The sequence below is a fragment of the Mustela nivalis genome (genome assembly GCF_964662115.1).
Source record: "Mustela nivalis genome assembly, chromosome: 16".
Lineage (NCBI taxonomy): Eukaryota > Metazoa > Chordata > Mammalia > Carnivora > Mustelidae > Mustela > Mustela nivalis.
Window position 1 is genome coordinate 35693856 of NC_139035.1, and position 12134 is coordinate 35705989.

General features: G+C 42.2%; 1 protein-coding gene across 5 annotated transcripts in view; it reads left to right on the forward strand.

Moving 5' to 3' along the window:
* HHAT (hedgehog acyltransferase) overlaps window positions 1-12134 on the forward strand; it is a 341891-nt gene that overhangs the window by 19295 nt on the left and 310462 nt on the right. For all 5 annotated transcript variants that reach the window (XR_014303674.1, XM_082701866.1, XM_082701867.1 and 2 more), the window contains exon 2: window positions 10396-10529. Coding sequence is in view for 4 of the 5 variants with exons in the window: in XM_082701867.1 (XP_082557993.1) it covers window positions 10396-10529 (134 nt within the window). In the remaining variant the exon portion in view is untranslated. The remainder of the gene's footprint in view (window positions 1-10395; window positions 10530-12134) is intronic.

Consider the following 12134-nt stretch of genomic DNA (forward strand, 5'->3'; position numbering starts at 1 on the left):
TAAATTAATTTTAGGTACATTTTAATGCAAAGTCTACTTAAAGTAGTATAATATAAAATATTTGGTTCATTCAGATGCCCCTAATCTGGGGAGTGTAAGATGTAGTTGGCACGATTCCTGGTGATTAAAAAGGCTTAAAGTAGGTTAAGAATTTTCATGAGAGACCGTATAATAGCACATTAGTACCTTTTGTGAATTAGGGACTTAAAAAAGTGACTCCTTTCCCGCACTCTTTGACAACAGAGGTCTGGTTTAATGGCAGTTCCTAAAAAAAGACCTAGAGCTTTGTTTGATATTGAGACTGTTATCAGTGCGAGGTAGAAGCCAAAAAAATGCCAAGGTGCGAACTGAACACAAAATTTTGTTTTAGATTTAATTTTCTTACAATTTAAGTTTTATAACAGTTGAATTAAAAATATTCTGATTTTTTTTTTTAATGTAAATCCTTTCTGTTAGATACTTTCCTCCCACCAGGCAGGTGTGGCATGTTAGTTTCCTATTGTTTCTGTAACAAATCACTACAAACAGTAATGGCTTAAAGCAGAAGTTTATTATCACTTCTGGGGGTCAGAAGTCCAAAATGTGTAGGCAGGGCTGCACTCCTTGGAGGCTCTAGGGCAGACTCTTTTGTTGTTGTCTTGATGCTGCCTCCATGTCTTTGCTTGTGAGCCCTTCCTTCATCTTCAGAGCACATTACGCTAACCTCTGCTTCTATGATCCCATCTTCTCTGTCCCGGACCCTCCCAGACGGACCCTTGCGATTGCACCGGGCCTAATTGGATGGTCAGGGCTAATGTCCCCATCTTTAACTTAATGACAAATACAAAATCCCTTTGTTTTGTAAGGAAATATATTATAGGCTCCAGGAATGAACACATGGACATTTCTGGGAGTACCCTATTTGAGGGCTTTCCCAGATGGGATTTTATATTTTGCTTCACAAATAAGCTTCCTGAATCTCACTAGGAGCTCACTGATACTTGCTGAATGAAGAAATGGATCTAGATTTCTTTATTTAAAAGTATAGTTAATGGAAGAATAGAAGTCATGGTCCCTACTGTCTGCTACATTTGGAGTTTTAGGTTCAGGTCTAGACACCTGTACTATACAGAGACAACTAATTAATGGTAAAGGGTCTAGGAACTAAGTCACTGAAGAAATGGTTAAAGGAATCATGAATGTCTGTCCTGGAAGAAGCTTTGGGATGGAGTGTGTGGCATTAATTATCTTTAAATATTTGAAGAAGTATTATTGGAGAAAACAATTAAGCCTTTTTAGTATAATAGCAGTAACATTAAAAACAAAAAGAATTACATTTTAGAACAGAACCCAAGGCACTGTTCTACCACTTTGTAAGTTCATCTGATCCTTATAGCAATTGCTGTTAATGCTGTTGTTGGTGGTTTTTTTTTTTTTAAGATTTTATTTATTTATTTGACAGAGATCACAAGTAGACAGAGAGGCAGGCAGAGAGAGAGGGGGAAGTGGGCTCTCCACTGAGCAGGGAGGCCAATGTGGGGCCCAATCCCAGGACCCTGAGATCATGACCTGAGCCAAAGGCAGAGACTTAACTCACTGAGCCACCCAGGTGCCCCATCCCTATTTATACGTAAGGAGATTGAGTCACGGGGAGGTTATGCAACTTGTCTTAGGGCATACAGCTATGAAGTAGCGAAGCTGGAGCTGGGATTGGAACTTTGGAATTCTGACACCACAGCCATCACCATGTAATCCCATTACCCTGCCTCCATGCCTTTAGTTCCAGAAGGTACAAATGGACTACTGACAAAAAGTTCTTAAAAATAGAGGGACCGGGGTGCCCAGGTGGCTCAGTGGGTTAAGCCTCTGCCTTAGGCTTCAGTCATGATCCCAGGGTCCTGGGATGGAGCCCGGCATCAGGCTCCCTGCTGAGCAGGGAGCCCGCTTCCTCCTCTCTCTCTGCCTGCCTCTCTGCCTATTTGTGATTTCTCTGTCAAATAAATAAAATCTTAAAAAAAAAAAAAAAAAAAAAGAGGGACCAGTTTTTGAATTGATTTGAGGAAAAATAGGATAATAACCAGAACTGCTTACAAAAAGTTTCTCTGCCTCTTGATGTTACTGGAAATGGTCAGGTAGGTTTTTGTAAAAGGAATTCCCAAACTGACTAGAGATTAGATCAGATGACAGCAGGGTCCTTAGTGATTTTGCAGTTCTGATCTAGGGAAAATAATTATTTTTTTTTTAATTTTATATACAAATAATCAATCTTCGTGACATTTCATGTACTAAAGCTCCCTTGTGAACTGCAGTTTTCCCACTGACTTTCCAGAACTTCTCACATACTGGTGTGGTAGGCTGTGTCCCTGCCTGCTTTGAAGGTGCCATTGCTGTGCTCTCCTAATGAGGTAGAATCCCTCTTTTTGCTTGAATCTGGACTGGTCTCTGCACCAACACAGTGTTCTGTGAATTTGGGAGCCTGGTCCTTAGGAGACCTCGCCCCTCCTGCCTTTGTTCTTTTGAACCCCTGAAGCCACTGTGCTGGGAAGGGTCGGGCCTCCTGGAGCAGCAGGATCTGTGTAGAAGAGAAGCGCCGCACCTGGCTGAGAATTAGCACCAAATACTAGGCGTGGGGGAGGTCATGCTGGCCCTTCCAGCCCCTACTAAGCTGTGTGGTGACTTGGTGTCGCAAGTGATGCCAGGTGAGAGCAGGAGAATGGCCCACATAGCCATCCCACAGAATCACGAAGAAAGGGGATCTTTGTTGTTTCAAGCCACTATGTGTTGGGGTGGTTTATGGTGCAGTGAGACATAACTGATACATGGTATTTTGGTGCATGTTTGGAAGTAGTGTATGTATTTTAAAATATTCTGTAATGAGACAGATGTTCTGTCCCGTCCAGCGGACCTCCTCCAAGCCACCATCATCACTCTGTTAGTGGTGCCTTTCTGGGTTTGGAGAAAGAAGTATTTTTTGTTAGTATTACATAGTAAAGGAATAAGACTCCTTGTAAGACTCCTAAATAGGGTTTGGCAAAAACTGAGAGGACACAGTGTGTCTGGGTTTGGGTTTCCTCATGAGAGTCCTGCAATTTGTATTATGCAAAATAAGTTTGTTTCATCAAACAAAGGAGCAAGTCTCATAATTTTTCCAAGTGTGCTAGAATATTATCCTACTCTTTCATTCTCTCCAAAGCCATTGTCATTTCAGTGTACATGTGCTCTTTTTACTTCTGTTACTTTGTGACTTCCAGAGTGCTCATTTGTTTCTAAATTTAGAATTATTTCAATTTTACTCAGCCCTTCTATGTGACTGCTGACTTTCCCTTCTTATATCTGAATACATTGGTTTAGTTTGTCTTCTTCAGTCAGTCTTTTAAGGAAAGTGTGAGTTAGATGGTTCATGTGTGTTTTGATTACATCCAGTGGATTTACAAATTTTCTTCCTAGGGAGTATCTAAATTACGCATGACTTTAAATTTTTCTTTTGCTTTTATGTAGCTTGTATAACTCTCTAGTTTTCCTGATGGATTGATTTCATCATAGACATGGAAAAAAACGAATCAGATGCCCTCGTAAGAATAGGGAGGTGGCTGAATCACAGACCTGTACCCCCGAAACAAATAATACATTGTATTTTAATTAAAAAAAAATAGGGCTGAGGGAAGGCTCTGAAGTTAGACACGGTGGGTATGAAGCTAAGTAAGCTCTGCTGCTTACCAGCTATGTGACCTGGGGCAAGTTTCTTGACCTTTCTGGGCTTTGGTTTTCTTTTGTGTTAAATGAGATACCAGAAGTACCAACCTTGAGAAGTTGTTATAAAGATTAAATGAGATGATACTTGTAAAGTGCTTGCTTAGCATAGGTAGCCTATAAATAGCGCTTATAGTACAGCTGTTACTAAAGTATAAGAAAACTAAGTGGAGGAAAATTTCAGTTTAGGACATTGAGCAACTGGTAATTGGTAGAAGTGACGATGGTGATGCTGGTACCCAACGATTATTAGCTCAGTGCTGAGAATGTGGTTTTGAAAGTCCTCTGGTGCATGTGGGTACGTGGTTATAGCTCATTCAGCACTGGAAATAGCAAGACCAAGGAGTAGAAAACATTTAAAATGGAAGTGTTGGAATCCATTTGTAGCATGCATCAAAAATAAAGATACATTTGAAGTGATATTGGAAATTGCCAGGGGAAAGCATCTAACAGAAGTTATGTTTATGCACATTTTTGGCTTTGGCATAGTGAGCTGTGCTTCTCTGCCAAGATTAAGGAACAGGATTTCTGTCTGTGAAAGTGGGAGCTGGGGAGTTGGATTCTGGTTTTTGCGCCATCACTGGCTTCTCTGTGCGCTTGGGCAGATCACTGCCTTTCCCTGAGCAGGATTCTGATTCCTGAAAAAGAGCTAACCGTAAGCCCTCCTGGTGAGGAGTAGAGTAGATGATGTCTTCAAAGCAGGTGGAGTGTTAAATTACAAAGTAAATGCAAATGTATGTTTCTTCAGTATAGAGAAAACTCTGTTAGCTGAGGAATCCTTGCCATTTTATAGCTAGGATTTTATTCTGTGGGCCTCTGGAGTTCTGTAAGCCTCAGAGAAATGCTTTTTTGAAATACCTAGCCTCATGGGCTCTTACTCCAATATACAGGTGAAATTCCTTGTTGCTCCAGTTTGACTTCTTTTCCTTTGATCCCAGAGAAACCTGCTATGATTTCCTTCCAACACCTGATATTAAATCTACTTTCTCTCTTTGTCTTCATTTGCCTCAAATAGTCACCTCTCATCAATAATATTTGGCTTTGAGATACTGTGATCTTACAGCTTTGGAGTTGCTGTTGTATGTTCTTTGTTTTCTTCTTTTTCAATCCTGTTCCTGGACTGGTTTCACATCAGTACGACTTAATTGTGCTTTACTTGTGTTGCTTGGTTCTAGAACTTTCTCTCTGCTTCCTTCCGAATTGCTGCTCTCCTTGCCTGCAGATGACCACACTGTCAAAGGGCTTCTTCCTGAAGCTTCACTCAAATAGCTAAATGTACAGGCTCATACACCTGAGTTTTCTTCAGCAAATCAAATGCAAACTTGCAATTCTTTATCTTTTTTTAAAATTTGATGCAGATAAGGATTTATTGCAGCCAGTACTTTATTGTATTTTGAAGTTCTCCATTATATAAAAGATTGAAAATATAAAAAATAAAGAGAAAACAGATAATTAGGATATAATTTTTATCAATAAAATTTTTTAAATTTCTTTTCAGCATAACAGAATTAACAGTGCTCCATGTAATACGTGCCCTCCTTAATACCCTCCACCTGACTCCCCCATCCTCCCACCCCCCGCCCCTTCAAAACCCTCAGATTGTTTTTCAGAGTCCATAGTCTCTCATGGTTCACCTCCCCTTCCAATTTCCCTCATATCCCTTCTCCTCTCCATCTCCCCTTGTCCTCCATGTTATTTGTTATGCTCCACAAATAAGTGAAACTATATGATACTGACTCTCTGCTTGACTTATTTTGCTCAGCATATTCTCTTCCAGTCCCGTCCATGTTGCTACAAAAGTTGGGTATTCATCCTTTCTGATGGAGGCATAATACTCCATAGTGTATATGGACCACATCTTCCTTATCCATTCGTCCGTTGAAGGGCATCTTGGTTCTTTCCACAGTTTGGTGACCGTGGCCATTGCTGCTATAAACAATGGGATACAGATGGCTCTTCTTTTCACTACATCTGTATCTTTGGGGGTAAATACCCAGTAGTGCAATTGCAGGGTCATAGGGAAGAGCTATTTTTAATTTCTTGAGGAATCCGCACACTGTTCTCCAAAGTGGCTGCACCAACTTGCATTCCCACCAACAGTGTAAGAGGGCTCCCCTCTCTCCACATCCTCTCTAACACACATTGTTTCCTGTCTAACACACGTTGTTTCCTGTCTTGCTAATTTTGGCCATTCTAACTGGTGTAAGGAGGTATCTCAATGTGGTTTTAATTTGAATCTCCCTGATGGCTAGTGATGATGAACATTTTTTCATGTGTCTGATAGCCATTTGTATGTCTTCTTTGGAGAAGTGTCTGTTCATATCTTTGCCCAATTTTTGATATGATTATCTGTTTTGTGTGTGTTGAGTTTGAGGAGTTCTTTATAGATCCTGGATATCAGTCTTTTGTCTGTACTGTAATTTGTGAATATCTTCTCTCATTCCGTGGGTTGCCTCTTTGTTTTGTTGACTGTTTCCTTTGCTGTGCAGAAGCTTTTGATCTTGATGAAGTCCCAAAAGTTCATTTTTCGCTTTTGTTTCCTTTGCCTTTGGAGACATATCTTGAAAGAAGTTGCTGTGGCGGATATCGAAGAGATTACTGCCTATGTTCTCCTCTAGGATTCTGATGGATTCCTGCCTCACGTTGAGGTCTTTTATCCATTTCGAGTTTATCTTTGTGTACGGTGTAAGAGAATGGTCGAGTTCATTCTTCTACATATAGCTGTCCAATTTTCCCAGCACCATTTATTGAAGAGACTGTCTTTTTTCCACTGTATATTTTTTCCTGCTTTGTCGAAGATTATTTGACCATAGAGTTGAGGGTCCATATCTGGGCTCTCTACTCTGTTCCACTGGCCTATGTGTCTGTTTTTATGCCAGTACCATGCTGTCGTGGTGATCACAGCTTTGTAGTAAAGCTTGAAATCAGGTAACGTGATGCTGCCAGTTTTATTTTTGTTTTTCAACATTTCCTTAGCATTTCCGGGTCTCTTCTGATTCCATACAAATTTTAGGATTATTTGCTCCAGCTCTTTGAAAAATACCAGTGGAATTTTGATAGGAATGGCATTAAAAGTATAGATTGCTCTAGGCAGTATAGACATTTTAACAATGTTTATTCTTCTGATCCAAGAGCATGGAATGGTCTTCCATCTTTTTGTGTCTTCTTCAATTTCTTTCATGAGTGTTCTGTAGTTCTTCAAGTACAGATCCTTTACCTCTTTGATTAGGTGTATTCCCAGGTATCTTATAGTTCTTGGTGCTATAGTAAATGGAATCGATTCTGTAATTTCCCTTTCTGTATTTTCATTGTTGGTGTGTAAGAAAGCCACTGATTTCTGTACATTGACTTTGTATCCTGCCGCATTACTGAATAGCTGTATGAGTTCTAGTAGTTTGGGGGTGGAGTCTTTTGGGTTTTCCATTTAAAGAATCATGTCATCTGCTGCAATTCTTTATCTTTAAGACCCTCTGCCACATGGCTCCTGCTTTCCCTTCACCTCCGCTATCTACATTTGTACTTCTGCACATTGGTACTTCACTGACCAGTTTTCCCACGAAGGTGGCAGAGTTTCCGGGCCCCATCCCTTTCCCATCACACATCCTGGCCTCTCTCCTTAGCTCTCACATGTCAGTTACGTAGAGTAATCGGGTTGGCATTTACTCAAACTCAGGCTATGCTGCTCTGCTATTGGTTGGCTTTTCCTATAGAAGTAATTTACAGATGGTGATTAGTTTCTAGGCTGTCTCACAGATAGATACCCACGAAGCTGATAATGCTATTGCAGGACAGGATCTGTAGTTGAACAACAGAAAAGAAGCATTACTTATACGTTTGAGTAAGGACCTCTTTGATTTCATCATGATAGCCTATCCCTAAAGAAGAGCGTGCTTGTTTAGAGAATGAGAAATGGAAACTTGAGAACTTTCTGAGTGTATTTAGGAACCTTTTGGATTTGGATATTTAAAAGTTCTAGTTATATTCCCCAATGTCCAACTTGCCTTTTCTTTGATACTGTTGGGTTGTTAAATTCTTTAAACATATCTGCTCTGATTTGCTTTCTAAGGGCACAGCTGAGATTAATACAGAAGAAAACACTAAGGAGAGGAATTTTCTTGAGATAGGTGGGCAAGAGCTGAAAAGAGAGGTATAGGGAAGAAGGACTTGTTAAGAAGGACATGTGAGTGTGTGTGTGGTGGTGGTGGAGGCTTTTTGGTCTAGTCTGCACATTTTATTTATTTTTAAAGATTTTATTTATTTGATAGAGCACAAGTGGAGGCAACAGCAAGGGGAGAGAGAGAGTGAGATGCAGACTCCCTTTTGAGCAGGGTGCCTGATGTGAGGCTTGATCCCAGAACTCCAGGATAATTCCCAGGACCCTGGGATAATGACCTGAGCTAAAGGCAGATATTTAACTGACTGAACCACTCAGATGCCCCAGTCTCCACGTTTTAAATGGGGAAGAGGCAGCCCTGCTGCTTTGTTGCTTGTAACAATGTATCTTTGTGTAGGTGTCTGCAAAATGTACACAGTATAGCTAAGAGCTCCAGAAAGGGAAATGTTTTAACACTGAATTTTTTTTTGTTCCACACAGTTCATTAATGCAAAGGAATTGTCCTAGAAGAGAATGTCCCTGGAAAGCTTCAAAACAGCAGGGCTTCCAGAACTTTCCTTTAATCTCTACGATTATGTTCACATTTCAGTAGCATTTTTAGGGGTTCAGACTTTGGTAATCACATATTCTTAATGGAGATGAGGAGGCCATCCAATGTAGTACCAACATCCTTTGAAAACGGAGAGGATAAAGGTAACCTCCCACTAAAGGGAAGACTACTGTATGCCCACAAAATTCTACAAAGAGATTCCAAGTATTCTAGGTATTTAAAATGCCTAGAATTTTAAATGCCAGGTATTTAGATTTTAGATGCCAGGTATTTAAAATTAAGTTTGAGTAGAAATGTTTAAAGCTAGAAATGGTTCTTAAAAATAGCAGGGGGACCTGAGAAGGCATTGTTGAGGGTTTGAGAGTGTTTGTGGTTGAAAGCATAAGTGCCTGCTTCTGGATCCCTGAGGTGGCCGGAGGCCAAATTGCCTGAGCAACTTTTAGGTCATTGCCAGTTGGTACTCTGGGTGGAGGACCGCTGACTCTGACCTCCTATTTTCTGAAAGCCAAAGTTTATCTTTTTCTACTCTGTCTCTCTTAGCTTGAAGAAAGGAGTTTGTGCATGGTAGATTATGAGCCAGGCTGTAGAGACAAGTGACTTTTTAAACTGGCTGGATGTGGCTGAGGGGAAGCATGGAGTCTCAGTGGGCCTAGGACCAGGGTTTGAGCACTGGCTCAGTTTTTTCTCACTGTGTGGTCTTATTCTGCTTCACATTTTTCATCTGTAAAGTGCCTGTCTCTCTTGCTTGACCTTGTTCATTAGGGTGATCATTCAATAAAATGAGATGTGTGAATTCTGATTCTTGGCATTACTGTCTCACATGAGAAATGCTTGCTTGGGGCTTAAAATTTTGCTCCTTATTTGGCATCCATTATGAGACATATTTGAGAGGCTTCATTAAAGCACTGAGAGCCATTTAACTAACTCTTTGTTACTTGGGAGCTGATCATTTAATTTGTAAATTAAATTTAGGAATTTTAGGACTTCCTATCACCTGTTCTAATACTTAGAATATAGACATGGCTGCCGTTAAGAGAGAGACTGAGAATAGCAGAGGCTGAAACAATCTGCAAGTGCATTTCTCTGTCATGTAATAGTCCAGACATAAATGGTCTGAGGCGGTTTTGGGGGTGGGGTGGTACCTGGAGTCAGAAACTGAGGCTCCTTGGTCTTGTTTTCCCACATGGCTCTCACCTCTTGGCCCAAGGTGGCTGTTTCAGCTCTGTCCAGCAGGAAGGAAATGCCGACAGCCTTGCAGCCAGAACTATTCAAATGCCTACCCTTGGCTACACTATATACTCGAGCTTAGCATCCATGCATTCAGATAAAAATTACATTACTGTGTATGAAGGGAGACTAAATATTGTGGGGTGGGCAGCTAGCAGTGTCCGCCACAGCTGCTGGGGATCAGGTGATTCACTTCCCTTTAAGAAGTTTACGTAAGATGGGAGATGGCAGCTTTCATTCACCCATTCATGTAAACAGCTGTGGAATGACCTACGAAGGGGAGAACGAAGAGGTTAAGGCTGTTGCCTTAGAACAGGTTTGGAGAGGATCTGTACTTCTTTAAGATTTGAAGCCATTTCTTATTCATGGAGCAGTAGTGCCCTCTCACTACATTCTACACCCTGCGTTGGGTACTGGGGATGCAGAGATCAGGGTCCGTGTTCTCCAATGGTCCATCCCACAGGGGGAGCCAGTCCTGTCTGGCAAGGAGCACATGACTGTCTGGTGTGCATTCTGATGGGAGGCAGATTGGGGGCTGTGGGAGCTCCTAGGGAAGACCTGCCCACCCCAAGGAAGGCAGGGCGTGTGTGTGTGTGTGTGTGTGTATACACATTTTGGATGCAGGATGCATAAGGCAGAAGGAAGTATAACTGGGGCTCTGTCTCTATTACTTTAAACAGTGATGGATCCCTTAGACAGCAAGTGAACTGATATGATGCCATTCCCTAGTGTCGTGTCTATGGCTTAACGTTTTTATTTCTGTTTCTCTTCCTAGAAACTCTCAGTGTGTCTGCCTGGACCCTTCGTCACAAGGAACTATGCTGCCCCGATGGGAATTGTCTTTTTACCTGTTGGCTTCACTAGGCTTCCACTTATATTCTTTCTATGAAGTTTACAAAGCTTCCAGAGGTAAGGTTCCAACTTTCGTGACCTTCTATCTAGAAAGGAAGGGGGAAAGGAAGTACTCAGAGGTAGAAGACTCCGGAAGATTGTCTAGTGGGCTTGGGATGACTTGGACCCTTGGGATGACTTTGCTTTCCCCTCTCTGAGGTGCTTGGAGTTTATGATCTGAGTCAACACGATTTTCTACCCCAATCCCTGGTCTTGAATGGGATCCTGTAAGAGGAGGGAGGGTTTGATTCAATGGCTACTGAAGGCTGTGGAGGTGAACTGCGGTAACCTCTTCATCTCCCTTCCAACATCATTGCTCTCAGACATGTGCAGACAGCTCACGGTGTGGGAGGCCCAGACTCCTTTTGTCCTTTTGTTCTGCTGTGTTTAGTGCTTTGTATGCTTGTTGAAGAAGAATCATCATCAAATCCACATCCCAGCGCATAGGAAAGGGGATAGGAATCCTCCTGTCCTTTAAGGAGAGCTCAGCACGTTACCCTTGTCACTTCTGCTCACCCCCAATTGGCCAGTGCCAGGTCTTATGGACACAGCTGGGAGGCTGGAAAACATCATCTTTAGCTTGGTGGCCACGCCACCTCTCAGACTTCCCACGCTGTGGGAGAACGGGAGAAAGAAATGAGGAGGGATCATGACGGTCTTTTCTGTAGTCAGGCTATGAGAACTCTGGGCTTTTTCATAAGATACAACCAGAGCCAGCTTAATAGAGGAGACATCGGAAGCTCTGTGGAAAGAGATGAGTTTGCAGGCAAAAGGACAAAACCTTAGCATGTTAGGAAGCATAGCATTGTCTGGCAACAACAAACCACTCAGTGGGACCAGGGTGTAGAGTGTGAGGGGACAGTGCTAGAAGTTGAGCTTAGATTCAAAAAGCAGGGAGGGGTGCCTGGGTGGCTCAGTGGGTTAAAGCCTCTGCCTTCAGCTCAGGTCGTGATCCTAGGGTCCTGGTATCGAGCCCCGCACCGGGCTCTCTGCTCAGCGGGGAGTCTGCCTACCCCCCTCTCTCTGCCTGCCTCTCTGCCTACTTGTGATCTCTGTCTGTCAAATAAATAAATAACATCTTTAAAAAAAAAAAAAAAGCAGGAAAAGGCTGTGAAAAACATTGCATGTTATTGTGAGGAGTTTGATAGGAGAGTATGCTGAAAAGTCACTTCCGATGGTAAAAGTGCTTTGGGAAGCACAGTTGAGAGTCCTCTACTCTGAACACCTGCCTCCTTATGTCTCACTGGGCCTGATTTGGATATGCATCCCCAGGGTGGACTTTTCTCCCAGCTGACAGATGTCCCACTCAAAGCCATGGGCTTGGTTGCAGAGACAGACCATCTATGGTAGATGAGGACTGATCTTTTGTCCCAGCTGGCCAAGTAGTTGCACTCCCCTGCTGGAGCCTCTGAGCTCCCAGGGCTCATGTATGGGAGCTAATCCTGCTCTATGTCAGGCACCATATTAGATGCTACATGTACCTTGTCTCATTCGGTCTTTAGAACAGCCCTATGAGATGGTCTATTACTTTGAAGATGGGCTTGGCAGCAGAAACACAACCTCCAACATAAGTGTTCAAAGGCTGGTATGATGCCCAGACAGCATCGAAGAGCCTGGCTCCTC